We start from the raw sequence: 21,316 nt of genomic DNA on the forward strand, positions 1-21,316 counted from the left end.
CCTTGCTGTTCATCAGTCCACGGTAAGACAAATTGTCTATAAATGAAGAAAGTTCAGCACTGCTGCTACTCTCCCTAGGAGTGGCCACCCTGTAAAGAGGACTACAAGAGCACAGCGCAGACTGCTCAATGAGGTGAAGAAGAATCCTATAGTGTCAGCTAAAGGCTTACAAAAGTCTCTGGCATATGCGAACATCCCTGTTAGCGAATCTACTATACGTTAAACAATAAACAAGAATGGATTTCATGAGAGGCTACCACAGAGGAAGCCACTGCTGTCCAAAAAAAAAACATTGCTGCATGTTTACAGTTTGCACAAGATCACCTGGATGTTCCACAGCAGTACTGGCAACATATTCTGTGGACAGATGAAACCAAAGTTGAGTTGTTTGGAGGAAAGACACAACACTATGTGTGGAGAAAAAGAGGCACAGCACACCAACATCAAAACCTCATTCCAACTGTGAATTATGGTGGTGGGGGCATCATGGTTTGGGGCTGCTTTGCTGCATCAGGGCCTGGACGGATTGCCATCATCAAAGGAAAAACTAATTCCCAAGTTTATCAAGACATTTTGCAGGAGAACTTAAGGCCATCTGTCCACCAGCTGAAGCTCAGCAGAAGATGGGTGTTGCAACAAGAAAACGACCGAAAGCATAGAAGTAAATCAACAGAAGAAAATGCGCCTTCTGGAGTGGCCCAGTCAGAGTCCTGACCTCAACCCGATTTGAGATGCTGTGGCATGACCTCCAAGAAAGCGATTCACACCAGATATCCCAAGAATATTGCTGAACTGAAACGGTTCTGTAAAGAGGAATGGTCAAGAATTACTCCTAAAACGTTGTGCACGTCTGATCTGCAACTATAGGAAATGTTTGGTTGAAGTTATTGCTGCCAAAATCGATTCAACCAGTTATTAAAGCCAAGGGTTCACATACTTTTTCCACCGGCACTGTGAATGTTTACATGGTGTGTTCAATAAAAACATGGTAACATTTAATTTTTTGTGTGTTTATTAGTTTAAGCAGACTGTGATTGTCTATTGTTGTGACTTAGATGAAGATCAGATCACATTTTATGACCAATTTGTGCAGAAATCCATATCATTCCATAAGGGTTCACATACTTTTTATTGCAACTGTGTATATGCATTTTAATAAAACATATGGTTTTAAAGATATAAGCACTATTTGGAGCTCCCCTTTTCCATATATACACCGAGCAACGGGTGATGGAAAATGACAGGGCGGAAAGGTGGAAGATGCGCTCTTTTAGTTCGGAGAGACTAAAAAGCTGTTTTTGACCAAACTTATGTAGCACTACCCCCGGAAGAGCTGCTGGTTGTTTCAGATGGCACGATTACCTCATGGCTCCCCCGAATTCCTAGGGGTGAAAAATGCGTATTGCATTTGGTAGAAGTAAAGGAATGTCCGCAACACGTGCTCTTTGCTGTGCTCTTTATTACCCAGCGGGTAAAAACAAACTTGTGGTGAGGAAAAAAAGTTGAAGAAGAATGGAGAATAGCAGATTCAGGCGTGATAGGGATACAGTCCTGCTCCCAAACGTAACCCTTTTCTGTGCCACTCCTATGTCAGTGGGTTTAGCCCGGACAGGCCACTCTCACTGACCTGGCAGCCGGAGTATCACTCAAACTTTTGTAGAATAAAGTCTCTGCCACATACCCTCCTTGGTGAACCTCGAAAAGACACCTCTGCCACAGGCCTTCTCTGATTTGCAGTTACACAGATGATCCTTCTTAGATGAATTACTCCTGGATCTCCTTCAACTTGTCACCTAGGTACCGACTGACAGGTGATCAATCCTTCAGTGTCTGGCTACCTTGATCCCCGGTGGTTTGTCGAGGCCCTTTTGGATCACCAGCCTCTCAATGGCACTCAGACAGACTCCCCACCGAACAGCAATACAGCTTGGGGTCCTCAAAGGTGGGAACCCAGTCGCTCACTGGGTCCCTGTCGCTGTTCAGATGCTCCGGGCCAGCATGGTCCAGGAACACCACGTGGCACGCACGCCCCGGCCAGGTAGGCCATAACGCTGGGGCGCCGTGATGCCACACTTAAAGAAGAAGACCCAGAACCAATGGCATCCACCCCATGAATACCCCTCCCCATAAAAGTACCCAAACCTTGAATCCACTGCTGACACCTGCAGCACAGGGGTTGGAAGAACACCCCAATGCAACGGAATAGCCTACAGCACAGCCAAGCTGAGACACAAACCCTGTTTTGCACTTAACAAATTGGATCAGAGTTTAACTACACTCTGATCTCCCTTAAATTTAACTAGCACCGGTACTACAAAGTACACAGGCGCTACAATTAAATGTGAGGTCACATTACCTGAGGTGAGCACACGCCTAATGGGGGAGCACTGGGGTGAAACATCATTTGCACATTTGAGATTATGTGAAGATGAAAGGACATTTTTAGCCATTGTCCGTGCACTGAAGCACTTGTTTAAACGATTTGGATGGTCTATACATGAACACTTATTAGCTTGGAAATAATTATTTGGCACATATATTAGCAATATACTTGTTCACATTTGTTATAAATATGAATGTCAGAGTTGTGGCATGTTATATACATTCACTATATGTTTATGTGTTTATTTTTGATCATTGTTATATTTTTAAAGGTCTACACACAGCATAACTTAACATATGCATTGCATATTTATATTGGGAGTTTTGTTTAATGCTGCCAGCTTAGTGTAATATGTATCCGCTTATATATACCGTATTTGCCGGAGTATAAGGCGAATGGGCGTATAATAAGGAAAGAAATATTGCGCATACCATATGTGAAAAAGAAAAACAGCAGTGTCTCAAAAATGTCATACAACATAAAAATACAAATGAAAAAAGGTTAGGAGTCGCGCTAAATAATTCACTGATAAGTGTCATACAAACAGTGTGAATATATAAACAAATGTAGTGCTCCAAACAGTCCAATGAATGCAAAGAAAGATGAGGGCAATTAGTGCAGGTATGAAGTCCATAGAAGCACAGCAGGAAACACTGAATCCCAAGTGTGAATTAATTTCATCAATGAGTGAATGACATACAGGAGACCTCCACCAACGAGTAACACAGACCCTTACCAGAGTCTCAGATCTCTATGAGATCAAAACCAGCATATCTGTGCAGACAGCCACTGTCACGATAGAGATGTATACGATCCACCATCCAGTTAGTATATTAGTGAATGTGGACTCAATCCCCCATATGACCACCAGATAGGTCACTCCGGAACATAGAAAAGAATCAGGAACAGCCCATAGTGTAAAACCGTTACAGGATTTAATGGGTAAAAAATAGATGTACACTTACAACATAGTAGATATGTACAGGCAATGGATAAAAACAGCCGGCCGGCCTGTTGGAGCGTGTGCCCGTATCCTACGGGTCCTCACACGTGTAACGCGGTGACGTCAGAGCGCCATCCCGTAATCAAGTCCCTTTTGTGACGAAACGTCGGGAGGCGGCGCTCTGACGTCACCGAGAGGACATCCAGGATAGGCGAAACACTGAACCGAGGCTCTGCTAGGAAACTGAGTGTTCCGCCTATCACGGAACAGCACAAGGCACAAGGAGGAGGCGCGGCTTTTGAACAATGGACACCTGCAGTTTGACAGACTCTGCATACAGGTAACGGTGTATAAGACGACCCCAGAGTTTTGAGGCATCTTAAACACCGGAAAATAAGGTAGTTGCTCGCAAGATTTCATCTGATGGACAAAAAAAAAAAAAAAACACAGTTCATATTCAATAGTTTATAGATGCTATCATTTTTCACAAACCAAACCACATACGCTTATTGGGATTTTTTTAACCAAAATGTATATAGCAGAAAACATATTGGTCTAAGTTTATGAAGTGTTGTGTGTTTTTTTTTTTTTTATGTTTTATGGCAGAATTTTTTTTTTCCCCAAATTGTCAAATTTTGGGGTTTATAGCACCAAAAATAAACCCAGAGGGCATCAAATACCACCAATAAAAAGCTATATATTTGTGGAGAAAAATGACATAAATTTTACTTGGGTACGGTGTTGCATGAACGCGCAATTGACGGTTAACGTAACGCAGTGCCGTATCGCAAAAAATGGCCTGGTCATGGAGGGGTAAATTTTCTGGAGGTCAAACGGTTCAAGTGATTTTTGCTATTTTTAAAAATGCCCTGCCTGCATGGAAATGGCTTAAACTTACCGGTCCCACTTCCCACTGGAAAGATTAATTCAGTGGAACAGATGAGTAATAAATCTTTGGAGATTGAGGTCTTCTTTTCTAGTTTTAAAAGGTTATAGTTACAATTGACATGTTTTTTAAACTTTGTAGCAGTGACTTGTTATATATTATTTATATTATATTTTTCATCTATCTATGCAATTGTATTTTTTTCTTCCGTCTATATGATTGTGGACGTTTTATACAGTAGTGATTTACAATACAAATGTATTTTCTGTGCATAAATAATTTTGCTAATTGCATGTTTCTGATACTTGCTACAGATTTTATTTAGCACGTATTCTGATAAGGGCAGACCATGGCAGATGTTGGCCCTGTCATCTTTGGAAAGCTACGGTATCCTTTGGTCCTCTGCTACGGTCTCTCATCACAAGGTGTAATGTGGTTTAATTTAAGGTGATACATAATAGTTCTTCCACTGTTCAAAGTGTGACATTCACAGAGATTCATTTTCTCCCTGTCTGAGATCCCCATTCTGCAGAATTAATTTCAAAGAAAATGACTTGCTTCATAAAAGTGGCTCCTCTCAGATTGCCTCCAAATGATATTGTGATATTGCTCACCAAAATCTATGAAAAAGTGTGCTTCTGTGCAAGTGTGTTTTTTTTTTTCTCTTGTTATATACAAAAAGGTATTGGTTTGTGAATTGATAGAGGATGCTGCTTAGTATATTGAAACAATTCTCAGTTATTATATTCTGATAAAATTTAGCTACATTTATACATGGTGTCTTTGCGTATGTAGTTGAACTACACCAGAGATCTGTAAAGTAAATATCTTATGACTGATTTAAAAAAAAAAAATGAAAATATTAATTGGAAACTCCCTTCTGCTTTTTCATATAGAGAAGCTATTTGTGTGTTAAATATAACTATTTAACACACAAAACAACCGCTGGTAGTAACCAGCAGTTGTTTTGTGTGTTAAATAGTTCCAACATAAAGCACATCAATTTGGGCAAAAGCCAATTCACCATTTTTGAGTTGCAGCTGGAATCCACTAACACATTGTATAAAAAAATGATTGTAGAGAATGCAAAACTTTATGAACCAAAAAATAAAACCATTGTGCCAATAAACCTGGGTCCGAGCATTGCAGGGCCACAGTTACAGTACATTCTAATAGTAAAAAAATATTTTTATTCATTATCTGCATGCTCCTGATGTCCTAGCTGTCAATGTGTGCAATTATGTCCAATGCCAAGTGAACAGAGCGGAGATGGTCTGGCACACAGAGTTCATCAATGCTTCTGATAGGAATTCAGAATGAATCTGTACAGTAAGACATTTTGTTTTACTAAAATTTACTGAATCGATATCTAATCTAATATCTATGAATTATGGACAGATATTTGAAGGTGAAACAAAAAGTGCAGTGCTGAAGAATTGTGATCAATGTAGATGTAACACAACATATATGTAAAAATTTGTGAATAAAGTCCAAATACATATCAAAGATGAAGGTAAATGAATCACTCCGGCAAGTAGATACATTCACAGTTCAATATATAAGTGGTGAGTGGGTGTAGCCACATGCACAAAAGGATAAGGGTTGCCAGAGCTAGGAACAAGGGTTTCAAAAACGGCTAATGTGTGAGAGGAACATTCTATCAAACATTGGTTGATGCATTTATAGGTCCCAAGTTAAAGTTAAGCTATTTTTTTTTTAGATGGAGTAGTGAATCATTATAACTGTTAGGTTCGGTTCTGGTTCTGTTGCCTAGGCTGGACCTTGGACAGTTGGATATTTTAACCCCCACACCGGTCGGTCAATTTATAACACAGACACTATATATGCTGTATTAGAGATTGCAAATTGTCTATATTGTTCAGAGTATTTTATACAGATTCAGATGTTCCTCTTTTAACAAGTTTCATTCTTACAAGCTACTTGCACACAGAATGCCTGCTCCGGAACTAGCCATCTAGCACATATTCTATTTATGAAAACCGCAAAACTTAAATGTTAGAATAAAAGCAAAAACAAAAAATACATATTGAAATGTCTCTACAGAGACCTATGTTATATAAAATGGAATCCTAGATCTAAAATGGAGTAGCTAATGTCAGACATATAATATTCCATTATTTCACATTCCTTACAATAACCTCTATTTAACCACTTGCTTACTGGACACATACACCCCCTTCCTGCCCAGGCAAAATTTCAGCTTTCAGCACTGCGTCGCTTTAAAATTGTGCGGTCGTGCGACGTGCATCCCCCAAAAAATTGACGTCCTTTTTTTCCCACAAATAGAGCTTTCTTTTGGTGGTATTTGATTACTTCTGCGGTTTACATTTTTTGCGCTATAAAAAAAAAGAGCGACAATTTTGAAAAAAAAAAACACAATGGCCCGGATTCACATTGGCGCATATTTATGCCGCTGTAGCGTATCGTTTTTACGGATGCATGCACTCCATTCAGCAAGCCATTGCTCACCAAGATGAGCCAGCGTAGCGTATTTTCTAAGACGCAGGCCAGCGTAAATGTAAGTGGGCGTGACCCCATGCAAATGATGGTCTGAGCGTGTCGCAGTGGTTTATGTCCGGCGTATCTTAAACGGTGCATGCACCCTAATGTGGACGTATGTCCCGCACCCCTCTGTGCATGCTCACAACTACGCCCGGCGTAACCCCCAAGATACGCCGGCCCACCGCCTATGCCCAGAGCATAAATACGCCCAGACATGCGCCCGTCGAGCGCCAAAGTACACCATCAGCTTGTTTTCCGTAGTGTAGGTACTTTTGCGTTCTGAGCGATGTCTGCTCCAGAGACTGAGAGGGAGAGGAGGGGAAAAAAATATCAGCTGAGAAGGCAATCCTGATCTCTGCCATCTCAAGGTACGATGTGTACCTCCATGGGGCACAGAGTGGCATGACCAGCAAGGTCAGGAAAGAAGAGATTCTCTAGGAGGTCAATGCCCTTGGACATGAGCGAAGGACCTCTAAGGACATTGGTAAAAAAAATCAATGACCTGCGTCGTCTGGTCAGAGATGATCTGGCCAGGATGAACGCCAGGGGCACGTGAGGTGGACCAGCCAGTACTATCAGGCTCACTGACGATGAGGAGGTGATGATTGCCAGATGTCTGGAGAGGGAGCAGGTGGAGGGTCTGGAGGGCTTTGACTCTGGTGACCAGGCCTTGAGGACAGGCAAGTGTGTTTTAAGGGAACATGTGACAAGTGTGTGGGTCCACCAACATGTGAATGCTTTGTGTCATCCACAGATGTGCTGGACGACCCATGCCATTCCCGGAGGAGAGTGCCCACACCTCTCTAGAGGTAGTTGAGGAGGAGCATGGTGATCTTGAGGAATGTGTCTACCTCGAGGAGGAGAACGTCTTCCCTGGACCCTCCCAAACCTCCCCCCCCATCAGGGGAAGCCCCTCAAGGGCCACCCCCATCAGGGAAAGACCCTCAAGGGCCTCCCCGTATAGACGAGCCCAAGCCTCTCCAGCCCCCAGGAAGGCTTTGCGGAAGACAAGGGGTGTACCCGAATCACTACAACAAGGGCTTGCAAGGGAACAGGCCCGCTAGACGCGCCACATGAGTGCTATTGCCTGTGACCTGCGCCATGTGGCAGACAGCCTGGCCTCTTCAGCCAAGACCCAGGCTGAATGCACAGTGGCTGTGCAGGGCACCACAGCCAATGTGCAGCAGTGCCTCACACAGCAGGCTGAGCAGAGCACCTCAATCTCTGACAGCCTGCAGGATGTGAGTGCTAACTGTGCTGCTATGATGACCTGCATTGGGGAGCTGCACGCCACAGCAGCAGGCCTCGTGGCAGAGGTGAAGAGCCTGGGAGTGGCTATACAGGCCAACACTGCTGCCATCGAGGCGGAGGGAAGGCAGACCAGGCGACACACCACCACTCGCCAGCTGTGGATGCAGACGAACAGACCAGGGGATGATCCTCCTCCTGATGCCCCACCCCCCACCCGAGGCTCCCCCCAGACAACTGAGGAGCTGGAGCCGTGGCACCAGGCCTGGCCCACGACAGGGCAAATGAGTGCTTTTTTTTGTTTGCTCAGATTATGAGCTTTTTTTTTTTTTTTTTTTTGGAGAGACGTGCATAGATGTATGTGCCGTCCTCCTGTAAGGGCATGCCATGTCGGCCAATGGCTTGATCCCTTTTTTTTTGTAGTGACTGCACACGGATGTTGAACTTGCGCGCACCACGCACATGTACGTTCGTGAATCGCCGTATCTCCCTCATTTGTATATTTGAATAGAAAATCAATGGGAGCGCCACATGCGTTCAGCGTAGATATGCGCCCACAATACGCCGGCGTAGACAAGTTACGTCGGTCGGATGAAGCCTATTTTCAGGCGTATCTTGTTTTGTGAGCACGGCGCATATTTACACTTACGCGGCGTATCTCGAGAGTGCTTTGTGAATCCGGGCCAATATTTTTTTATTTTTTGCTATAATAAAAACTTTTTTTTTTCTCAGTTTAGGCCGATATGTATTCTACATATTTTTGGTAAGAAAAAATCACAATAAGCGTATAGTGATTGGTTTGCGCAAAAGTTATAGTGGCTACAAAATAGGGGATAGAATTCTGACATTTTTTTATTTTTTTTACTAGTAATACGGCGATCTGCAAATTTTGACAGGTCTGCGATATTGCGGCGGACACTTTTGACACATTTTTGGGACCATTCACATTAATACAGCGAACAGTGCTATAAAAATGCATTGATTACTGTATAAATGTGACTGGCAGGGAAGGGGTTAACACTAGGTGGCGAGGAAGGGGTTAAATGTGTATCCTGGGAGTGATTCTTACTGTGGGGGGAGGGGACTGACTGGGGGAGGTGACTGATGCTGTGTCCCTATGTACAAGGGACACAGCATCTATCTCCTCTCCCTGACGGGACGTGGAGCTCTTTTAGGGCATGAGACATTGGAACAGGAAAGTGCATACCCCAAAAGCTATAGGGCTGTACTTGCCAGCGACTAGGGCAGCAGGGTTGGAGGAGGCAGCATAAATTCTCTCAATTTACCAACTGTTTTGTTTTTTAAGAACATTGATAACTAAATTCAGCAAGGGAACTGTAGACAAAGAGGGTCCAGTGGATATAGAGAAGCCAAAAGCTTTGATAGTTTAGGAAATGTGGAACCATTTGTACTTTCTCTTTGATGCGCTATATGTTTGAAATTATAGTTTTGTATATAGAGCATGCGGCACAGCGTTCCCCTTTCCTATTACTTCCTAACGGCACTTTTTACTAAAAGTAATCGCATAACAAATGGTACAAATAGAAATTTTTATATAGGTACATTTTGGATTAGCATGTTCTATGTATGGGTCTGCTTGGAGCCTCTAAACCTACCTCATGCTACTAAAAATAGAAAAACCGACGTGTCTGTCCCCAGTGGAAATGGCTACCTGTATTTTCTCCGTGCTAGGAGAGGGAGTGAAGAAAGAATGTCTATATAAAGGTTCTAACCTTGCCATACGCTGTAGAAAAAGAAAGCTGGAGTTAGCATTTAGTTATTACTGCATTTTCTTATTCCACATTTCTTGTATTTTACTGCAGCAACATCTTGCATTCCTATTTGACTACTAAGCTTCAATACGCTTGTTAAATGATGTGCAAAATGCAGTAACCCACAGCAACTTTATTTTCCTTCCTATAGTACAGTGACAGCTTATTGTTATGGGTTACTGAATGCTAGCCTGTAATTTATTTCACATAATAGAAAAGTCATTCCAATAGTGCAGCATCTTGAAAGCACAAGTATAGATCAGTGTCTAGGCCAGTTAGTGACTACCTATTGCCTTTGTACAAATGATTCTTTATTTGAGCCCACTACGGAAGATAAATCTTGAGGGCACCCTTTACTCTTATAACCACCTAATAACTGAAGGTAATTTTAGAAGCACAATTTTTTACACATCTGAAATCTCCTCCTTTCCCATTTCCCTATTAAACTGGAATTATAATATACTAGTATAAAGAACAGCAGTCGTTCTCTGTGCCTATAATTTGAAATTCTTTCCACTTTCATTACTCTGACAAAAGCCGCAGCTATCCTGTCCAAACCATTCTTGCTAATTTGTTACTAAAATTGGAAACAGAACTACATTTACCATGACACAACTACATTTATCACAATTAAACCATTAAACAAAAGCTTTTGTAACATCTCTTGTTTCGTGCCATACAAAATTCACTTCCCAGTAGACTTCTAAATTGGCAGCTGGTAAAGTCAATGTATAGCTCTGTTTTTCTATGCATAAAACAAAATTTAACAAAGCTAAGATTTTTTTTAACTTCTATAGAAAGTGTATAGTTACTATAAATCATTGAAAATATTAGTTGTTGGATGCTTCCCCCCCCCCCCCCCCAAGCTAGAATTTGAGTTTGGGCGGGAGGGTTTACTTTCCTAGTCTATGTTCATGAAACAAATGGAGAATCCAATTGTATCGTTGGAAATCTTGGGTTATTATGGAGTTCTGCCTGCATTTAGAGCACTCTTTGTGGTCTGATATTCATTAAGTGTTCAAATATAAATAAGGTCACAGTCTGAGCTTTCATCATTTAAAAATGTAATCGTTTTTCTTTTATTACAATGGGTTCTTTTTAAGTATGGCTGAATTCGTAATTCAGCCCAAAATTTGGCCTGGAATCTGATCTGAAACGATAACCCCTGCTCAAGCCTTAAGGGGTTGTAAAGGCTTTATTAATTTTTCATTTTTTAACACACATGGTATACTTGCCTCCTCTGTGCAAGGGTTTTGTCCTCCTTTTGGGATCCACCACGGCGCTCCTTGCTCCTCCCTGCATCGAGACCCGCTTTCCAAGGGGGCACTCATTTGTTTGCGCCCTTGAGTCCAGCTGCTGCCTCAATTGACAGACAGCAGGACTCTGCTGTCAATCTGTCCAATGAGGACCTGAGACAGTGGCTGGAGCTGCTGGGCTCGTTCTCGTCGCTGGAAAGAATGGGGTCAGGTAAGAATAAGGGTTGGGGCTTTGGGGGGCTGCTGCACTACAGATAGTTTTTCGCCTTAATGCATTAAGATGGAAAACCACAAGGGTTTACAACCCTTAACAGTTTGCTTGCCAAATCTTGGCTACCCTTGGTAACCACTGTATTAACTTTGTACTGATGTCTTCATACCCCAATGTACTAGTGACCCAAGCTGATTACATTACATCCCTTTAGTCATTTCAGAACAGGCAGAGGTAAAGTTTCAAAAGCTACTGGAAAAATGCAGCATGATAAAATTGCATGGTAAGTTCAACCTAAAGTACAGTATTTTCCTAACATCCCTAATCCCTAGCTACAGACTTGTGGCTGTGCCAGCATACTTGGCAGAGTCCATGGTTGTTATCATCCTCAGAGCAGACTGAAAGTCCCAGCAATCCTCCTACATGTGGAAGGCTCTAGGACACAGGTGTCCGGCAGAAATGGGGAATTCCAGAGAGGCAGAGAGCCCTGACTTGAGGTCACATCTTCCTGTCTTTCTTTCCTTCCCTTGCAGCAGGCTGTGTTGTGGCACTATATGACTCGGCAGCCACTCAGTATTTTTTCTATACAGGCACCTCTCTCCTCCACGTGGTTGCTTGGCTGATCAGTTTGCATCTTCAGCTGACAGCCTTTCCCTTTTCCCACATGGCTGAAACTAACTCGGGTCAACCCTTCTTCCTGAATTGATGAGCACAGGGAGGGGAGCAGAGCCCAGCAGAAAGCCTGCCAAGACAGCCCTGGGAAACAAGTGATAGATCTCCCTCCCGGCTGGGGGAGCATTAACCACTACCTGTCTACTGGCGTGTGCCCAAAAGGCTTTAAATATTGATGACATCGCAAAGATGAAAATAAACAGACTACAGAACTGAAAAATATGATCAAAGTGCTAAATGCACAAACAGGACCCATCCTGGGAGACTGTGGAAAAGGAAAGTTTACAAAGATTTATAATCTATTTTTTTTTAATCTGTGCTACGCAAAACCAAATGTAGACTACTACATGATTTTCTTGATCCAATCAGCCAGCACAACAAATTCAAGTGTAGCGCCTGTGTACTATAGTATACTATACTATAGTACCGGTGCTAGTTAAATTTAGAGGGAGATCAGAGTATAGTTAAACTCTGATCCAAATTGTCAAGTGCAAAACAGGGTCTCTGTCTCAGCTTGGCTGTGCTGTAGGCTATTCTGTTACACTGGGGTGTTCTTCCAACCCCCAGTGCTGCAGGTGGCAGCAGTGGAGTCAAAGTTTGGGTGCTCTTTCCCAGCAACCAATCATGAGGGTTTGACCTCGCTGTGCATACATTGGTTCTGGGTCTTCAAGTGTGGCACCCACCTTTAGGGTGGCCACATCACGGCACCCCGGCGTTATGGCCTACCTAGCCAGGGCGTGCGTGCCACGTGGTGTTCCTGGTTCCGGTAACATGTTGGCCCGGAGCATCTGAACAGCGACGGGGACCCAGTGAGCGACTGGGTTCCCACCTTTGTGGATTCCAAGCTGTATTGTGGGCCTCGACAAACCACCAGGGGTCAAGGTAGCCGGACACTGAAGGATTGATCACCTGTCAGTCGGTACCTGGGCGACAAGTTGAAGGAGATCCTGGCGTAACTCATCTGAGGATTATCTCCCTAACTACCAAATCAGAGAGGGCCTGTGGCAGAGGTGTCTCTCTGAAGTTCACCAAGGAGGGTCTGTGGCAGGGACTTTATCCTACAAACGTTCAAGTGATACTCCGGATGCCAGGTCAGTGAGAGAGGCCTGTCCGGGTACGCTAAACCCACTCTGGCAGGAGTGGCGCAGAGAAAGTGTTACGCTTGGGAGCAGGACTTTTTTTCCCTATCATCACGCCTGAATCTGCTGTTCTTTCTTCAACTTTACTTTCCTCAATACAAGTTGTTTTGTTTTTTTTGTTACCCGACTGGGTAATAAAGAGCACAGCAAAGAGCACCTGTTGTGGACATTCCTTTACTTCTACTAAATGCAATACGCATCATTCACCCCTAGGAATTCGGAGGAGCCATGAGGTAAATGTGCCACCCCAAACAGCCAGCAGCTCCTCCGGGGTAATGCTACACAAGTATAAATGGCTTCTAACATTTAAATTAATTGAAGGCTGTTTGTTTGCAAAAGTGAAGCTACCTTGATGCACCATGGCTGCATTTTAGCATGCAGGCTATTGTGAACCTAGCCAGGGCTAGGGGTTACACACGCCCGCATGGTTAAATGCAGTACTTTAACATGCATGCTAGCGCAGTGTTAGATCCTGCAGGGAGTTGTGCAATGCATGTTGCACAGTGCATTGCACTTTCTTTTTTTTTGTAACTATTTCATTTGTCACATGTGACACTTCATTAATGTCACTGCCTAAAAGCACAGTGTGTTGTGCTTGCTGTGTGGTGATGTGATGACATTTGGTTCAGTGTGGAAAAATGCAGGAAGTCACACACATCACATTTTACGCCAATAAACTGGACAAAGCACACTGCAGCCCCTCCTAGTACTGCCTTTAATGTTTTACCTAACATAGTCTTGATCACAGATAATGTTGGGACTAATTTCTAAAATGCATGCCATGGGGTATAGTCTGCAGTGTCTCATGATGTGCTATTTGTATAACACAACAGAAAACACTTGGCTTTTAAAGATAAATTCACTTTTGGGAACCCCGTTTTTAGGGTGGAACATGTAACCTGTTCCTAATCCTGCAGCCGCTGCCTGCTCTGCTTCCACCCGAAGGGGAGAGGATCTTCAACTCCCCACTCCCCCCGCCCACTTGCTGTCATGATTTTAAAAAGACGTGCCCATCCGGCCGCCTCATTTATTCAGAGTTCTGAGAATGGCAGAACTACAAATGATAGCCTTTGCAGCTTATCGGCTTGCTGTTTCAATAAACGACCATGAGTGCTCTGATGGTTCATTCTCTCTTCCAGTCAGTGTGCCATCTGCCTGCCCATATGAAGTACCTGCAGACAGATGGATACACTCACAAGTCTGCTGGAGTCCTGCATGCTGATCGTGGGTGCAATGCTTTACAAGCTCCAAGTAAAAAAAAAAAAAAAATGCACGTTTTTCTTAACCTGCAAAAATGTGCTTTTTGTTTTTTAAAAGGTGAACATATCTTTTAAGAATAGGCTGGTCACAATACATTGACAGGTCATGTGACATGGCTCTTCTCCAGGGACTTTCATTGAAAAAAAAAATGGGCTTTGGAGCCTTGAAGCAAGTCAATTACTAAACACATTTGGAAAGCACACATCTGTGCCAGTGTTTTTATTTATGTTTTATTTATTTTTTCAGTTGTATGACCACAGTACGGCCCTATCATTTGGAGAGAGCCAGACTAGGATAATACATTTAGAACTAGATTGCAACTCCTGAAACCCAGAAAGTGATGGTAATAATAAATTCTTCAGCACAGTATATTATACATTTTTAAACCATAAAGTTTTAAAACGGCCATTATGATGGAAATACATATTCCATTGCTCCTTTGCTGATTGTGTTTTTATCCCTTTTTCAGATTCTTTCATCCCCTCTTAACCTGCGCAGCATTCATTTTCATTACATATAAGGAGAAAATGTGCATGCCTATATAATGAGCATTATAGACCTAATCGTATTGCAAAAATATTTTCAAAAGAAATCTCGTGATTTTGATAAAGAAAGTTAATGGCATATCTGGAGGTGAGATGATTGTTACAATCATATATAATTCATGAGTCCTTTTTTCTCAGGTCCTGTGTTTTGAATGCATTTATTGATGATTTTCATGTAAGCTCCACAATACTGTGAACAATTCCCCATAATCTAGTTTTCTTTATGCTAAAGAAAAGTCAATAGAACTGCTGGGTATCTTTCTTTGATATTGTAAGCTGAGCAGTTACAGGTACAGAAGTTCAATGGCATAAATGTTTCTTTAAATATATGTACAAATGAAACTCTCATATTGGTGGTTGCGGGAGTAGCTCCATTTTATATTGCAACAAATAAATTTGAAATGTTTCCTGTAGAAATCATGTAACATTTACGCGTTTCTTTACATTTTGAGAAAAAAAAATCAGCATGCTGAATACTAGCTGCTATGTTTTCTTCCAGAACTATAGGTTAAATTCTTAATCCACTTTAGGAACCAAGCATTTTTTTAAGCAAGACTGAACATATATCTGTAAAACAAGCTTGAGAATGTTGGCCCTCTGATATAGACTTTTTGCTGACACAAGCTTCTCCAAGACCAAGCATCTTAAAGTGAAATTAAAGGCTGTTTTATTTTTTTATAACAAACATGTCATGCTTGCCTGTTCTGTGCAGTGAATTTGCACAGAGCAGCTCCTATCCTCTTCTCGGATCCCCTGCTGGTGCTCCTGGCCCCTCCCTCCTGCCAAGTGCAGTGGCGGCTGGTGCTCAAAATTTTTGGGAGGCGCAAGCCACTGTGCCCATCAAACGCTGCTGCTGTGCCCCCACCCGCAGTCTGCCCTGCACGTGCCTTGTCTCGGGTGGGCAGCGGGTGACGGCGGCAGACAAACGCTGTCCTCCATTTCTTCCCCGATGTCTTTGCCCGCTCCTCCTCTTGTCCTCTGCTATGATTGGACGCCTTGGAGTGCCTGTCGTTTCAGCCTATCAGGTGACAGGTAACACAGACCCGGTGCACCTGTTTGGCTGAGAGGCGGTTCAATGGTGGCTAAGCGAATTCCTTCGCTTTGCTAACATACAGCTGAGTGAGAAGGGAATGCACAGCGTTGCACCCGTTTCTCACATTTTTGGGCGCCTTTTAGAGCTTACAGGTCTAATCAGGTGCTTCCTAAAAAATACCCCCACCACTGTATTTCAGGTGCCCGGTGCCTGAAAAGGGGACAGACACCTGAATAGGGGGTGTTGGCAGCGACCATAGGTTCATGCAATGCATGGATCTATGGTGATTAGAGCGGTGCCAGGAGAGGGGGGGTGGCGCTCCTGCGCCCTTTATGGATGCACCACCCCTGGCCAAGTGCCCCCATTGCAAACTGCTTTATTTCTACTGAGCCACTGCTCTGTCTAGTCATACAGAGCATGACTCGGCCCTGTCCTCATTGGCTGTGATCGACAGTAGCGGGAGCCAATGTCTCCCGCTGCTGTCTCAGCCAAAGAGGAGGCTATTTTTTGTGAACTGTAAGTGTTTGTAGACCACAGTTTTTAAATTTTTTTGAAAATTTCTTTTTATTGAAAGTTTTTTGACAAAACATACATTCCTTGGTAAAGCACCAAGTAAACCGTTGGTCAACATGACCATGTACATACAACAGAGCCATCGCAGATGGCAATAACTGGCAATAACCCACAGAACTCCCACCCTCCCTCCCCCCCTACTCAGTTCCCTTCCCCTGCGGAAAACCCAGCGCAGGGCTCCTCTGAAAAAAGGATTTACACCTCGCTGAGTGATCATCTCTAATCCTAGTCCCGATGCACCGGAATTTAATCAATGTAAGTACACAATGTATGAAAAATTCAGAAATTATTTACCTTTCCACACTACCCAACCGTCCGATCAGATTTGTACCAGGCCCTCCATACTTTTTCAAATTTTCCCACACAGCCCCGAGATAAGTATGTTGCCTTGTTATATGGGAGCATAGCATTCACCAGCCCTTTCCAAAATACTATCTCTGGTGCCCCCGGACTCTTCCACTTGAGCAAAATAGCTTTCTTCCCGTAGAACAGGAGTATGCTAAGTAACGTCCTATGCGCCCTGGATGGGACCACCTCCTCCACCAAGCCCAACAGACAAACACTGATTTCTCTAGGTATAGGTACCCCCAGCACTCCCTCTATGCAGGACGTGACCCCGGTCCAGAACTGCTGAATCTGAGGGCAGTCCCAAAACACGTGGTGTGCGTCTGCTGGCGAAAAAGTGCACCTCCAACATTCAGGTGGCACCGACGGATAAATCGCTGCCAGCCTGGCTGGGGTGTAGTAGCTTCTATGCAGGAATTTAAACTGAATGAGTCTGTCTCGAGCCGCCACCAGATATTTAAACGGACGATCCCACATGTCATCCCACTCCTCCCCTTGTATACCAGGGACCTCAGTCGCCCACCGCTCTCTACATTTTACCAAAGCCTTAGGGCTGATTTTAAACAATTCTTTATACGTCACTGATAAAGTTTTGGGCAAGTCTTCTGTCATTAGGAGGTCTTCTAATCGAGAAGGAAAGGATGCAACCGTCTGTGTTTCAAACTGCGTCTGGAATGCGTGTCTTAGTCTCAGATACCGGAAAAATTGTGTGTTAGGAAGGTCGTGTTTGACCTTTAACTGGTCAAACGTTAAAAGTACCCCATCACGCGTAATGTCCTTAAGTTGTTTAATCCCCTTACCCGCCCATCCTGCAGCATCGTCAAATTTATAGAATTGCTGGAGCTTCGGGTTCATCCACAGGGGAGTCGAAGGAGAGACCCCCGTGTAGCTGGGACAGGCCAATTTCTCCACCTCTACCCACGCCTTAACCGTGGCCTTCATAGATTCTGTCAGTGGGAGGTCCTTACCTGTACCTCGATGTATCGCCAACCGAAGGGACTCATAAGAGCCCAAATGGGCTGCCTCAAGTATGGTAGCCGAATCCCCCGCGTCTGAACTCAACCATCTATGTACAAAAACGAATTGCCCCGCCAAGTAGTATTTGCGCCAGTCAGGCAACGCCAGCCCTCCCTGACCCCATGGTTCCTGCAAAACCTTCAACCCCAGCCTAGGTGTTTTTGGTGCCCAGAGAAATGTGGTAGTGATACTATCCAACTTCCTGAAGAAAGACTTCGGTATCCATACCGGAGCATTCCTCAGAAAATATAGAATAACCGGGAGAATCTTCATCTTTAGAAGATTAACCCTGCCAATCAGCGACAGGGGGAGTTTCTGCCAAGTTAGTGCTTTTTGTTTAAAGAATGTCAAAAGGGGGAGCAGGTTAAGAGACATGTAATCCATCACACTCGCTGTTACCTTCACACCCAGGTAGGTTATCTGTGTAACCCACTTTAGTGGTAAGTTGGGATTCGCCTTTTCACTAGCCCCCTTATCCAAAGGTAAAATGGACGATTTGCCCCAGTTAACTTTCAGCCCCGAGTATGTAGTAAAGGTGTCCATGATACCCAGAGCAGTGACCAATGACTCCCCCGGATCTCTTAGAAACAACAGGAGGTCGTCTGCGTATAAAGCCAGACCTTCAATTATACTACCCACCCGAATTGCTTTTACGCCCTCTTACGCCCTCAGCGCCACTGCAAGAGGCTCCATCATAGGGCAAATAAAAATGGTGACAAGGGGCACCCTTGCCTAGTGCCCCTCCCGATCAAAAAATACTCAGAAGTGGACCCTCCCATACGAATGGCTGTCCTAGGTGTACTATACAAAAGTGCAATCCACTGTCTGAAAGATTGACCAAAACCCATGTGCTCAAGAACTGTATGCATAAAGTTCCAGTCCACTGAGTCAAAGGCCTTCTCTATATCAATAGAGACTATTACCCTGTCGGCCGAATCTACATTAGGGAGCTGTAAATGTGTAAATAGTCTTCTCAAGTTAGTATCAGTGGATTTTCCCTTCATAAAACCTGTCTGGTCTACATCCACCAGGGATGAAATAACCAACACCAGCCTCTTCGCTAAGACTTTCGTCAGAATCTTAAGGTCCATGTTAAGCAGGGCTATGGGTCTATACGATGAGCATTCTAGCGGATCCTTACCTGGCTTAAGCAAAAGAATAATGTATGCATCAAGCATGGAGGCTGGGAGCACTTTTTTCTGCAGGCAGCACTCAAATAAGGTCGAAAGCCTAGGGGCCAACTGATCAACATATGACTTGTAAAAGTCTGCCGGGAAGCCATCCGGACCCGGCGCTTTACTAGGTGGGAAGGCAAATATCGCCGACACCACTTCCTTATTTGTGATTTTAGCATCTAAAGCCATACTATCTTCCTCTGGCAACTTGGGAAGGGATAGGCCCCCCAGCAAAGTATTCAGAGCCGCGGTGTTATACAGCGGTATCGGGGCATACAGGGCTGAAAAAAATGCTTCGAACTCAGCTAAAACTTCCGTCGGGTCCCCGACCAGATCTCCACTACGCCCCCTCACTACCGATATGTGTTCTATGTGATTTTGCTCCGCCACCAACCTAGCCAAAAGTTTCCCATTCTTGTCCCCTTCCAAAAACAGTGAATTAGCTCTATGTGTAGCCTCCGTATGTGCAAGATCATTACAGTGCATCGAAAGTCTACGTCTAGCCTCCAACAGGGCAGAGTAAGAAGCATCAGTCCGGTCCGCAGCGTGTACAGACGCGCAGTCCCTCTCCCTGTCCTGTAGTTCCTGAATGGTCGCATTCTGATCTACCCTGACCCTCTTAATAGCAGTTATAGATTCCCCCCGTATCACTGCCTTAAACGCATCCCAAACCACTAGTGGATCGGCCGAGTCCACGTTCTGTGTCCAGTAATTGTCAACTGCTTCAAGTAGGTGGTTGGAAACCTGCTCCTCCTGTAACCAGCCCGGAGACAGTCTCCAACTCCTGCCCCCCGCCGGGAAGAGCAAAGAGACAGAGAGTGGGTTATGATCTGAGAGCCCTCCTGCCAAGTAATCTGCCCCCCCCCACATAGGGTAGCATAGCCTGGTTTGCAAATGTTAGGTCTATCCTAGCCGATGAGCGATGTGTCTGTGAAAGATGGGAGTAGCAAGTGGTGGTGGGATGTTTAGCTCTCCATATTTCTGATAAACCAGCCAAAGAAACCCATGACAACAAGTCCTGCGATCCTCCCCTCCCTGGATTAGACGAGTCCAGATCACTAAGTGTAGCATTAAAATCTCCCATCATTAGAAGCGGTAAATGAGCATGCGGGGTCAGTTTCACATATAAATCATATAACATTTGTACACTAAAAGGAGGTGGCACATATACATTAACCAGCAGGATTTTGCGATTGGCTATATCCATAACCACTGCCGCATATCGCCCCCCCGGATCAGTTATCACCTGGTGGATCTTACAAGGGAGCGCCTTGCTAATAAGTATAGTCACACCCCTTGCAAATGTGGAATAGGTGGCGTGGAAAGACTTTTGAATCCAGTGTTTACGGAAGGCCAAAATTCTATTTCCATCCAGGTGAGTCTCCTGCAAGAGGACCACATGCGGCCGAGCTACTTTTAAGTACTGGAACATTGAGGCCCTCTTAAATTTGCTATTCAAGCCCCGAACATTCCAGGACACAAACTTAATCACATTAGCCATATTCCCCAGCACAAAACATCTCCCAGATGCATCTCATACAGACCCGGAAGTCTAGATCAGGACACCGCAATAATACTTGACATGAAGCCCCCGCTAACCGAGGACCGGGAACTGAGTAGTAAGCATGTACAAAGAAACCCATCCCCCCTCCCTTCCCTCCCAACAACCCACCCCCCCTGCCATTATACCAGAACCAAAAAAATAAAAAAGACAAAAAAAATATGAACCTTGAAGCAAAAAGGCTTCAAAAACACCCATTGCCTGGTATGCAGCTTCAAAACCCAAAAACATTTTAACACCCAAAAATCAGATGTTACTGGAAGTTGTTCCGAAAGATCTCTCGTCCAACCGTGTCCTAAAAGTCTTCCTGAGTTCCAGAGAGCTCCACATAAACAGGTTTCAAATTGGAGCTATACAGACAGGGCCTGAGCAAAACTGAAGGAAGGACAACCCACCACTGCCACCTAGTGGCTTCAAGGCCAATATGTCAGGAATGGCACGCAGCTTTGATATAATGTATTGGAGAGCACAATGTTCCATCTCTCAGCCTAGTAAGGCAACATGGTGAGAAGCCCAGAGCTGGGGCAGTAGAAAATAAAAAAACAAATAACAAAAGATAAAAGATATAAACGTGAGACCTGCAGCGACAGGCAACAGGAAAAATTTGTGTAAGGTGACTTGAAAGGAAGGCAAAGTACACAGGACCATTGCCTTCACCACCGTAATCAAAGTGCTGCCCCAAAGTGCTGTTGTCTACAGTGTCAGTATATTCAAAATCAAAGGGAAAAAGGTGAGATATACTCAATAATAAAAAAGTAAAACATCAAACTCTCA

General features: G+C 44.0%; 1 protein-coding gene across 3 annotated transcripts in view; it reads left to right on the forward strand.

The window, feature by feature from the left end:
* Positions 1-21,316, forward strand: part of OCA2 (OCA2 melanosomal transmembrane protein) — a 424,742-nt gene that overhangs the window by 193,630 nt on the left and 209,796 nt on the right. For all 3 annotated transcript variants that reach the window (XM_040336315.1, XM_040336313.1, XM_040336314.1), the window contains exon 6: positions 4,527-4,599. In XM_040336315.1, the coding sequence (XP_040192249.1) occupies positions 4,527-4,599 (73 nt within the window). The remainder of the gene's footprint in view (positions 1-4,526; positions 4,600-21,316) is intronic.

This window comes from Rana temporaria, chromosome 2 (genome assembly GCF_905171775.1).
Source record: "Rana temporaria chromosome 2, aRanTem1.1, whole genome shotgun sequence".
In the NCBI taxonomy this organism is placed as follows: Eukaryota; Metazoa; Chordata; class Amphibia; order Anura; family Ranidae; genus Rana; species Rana temporaria.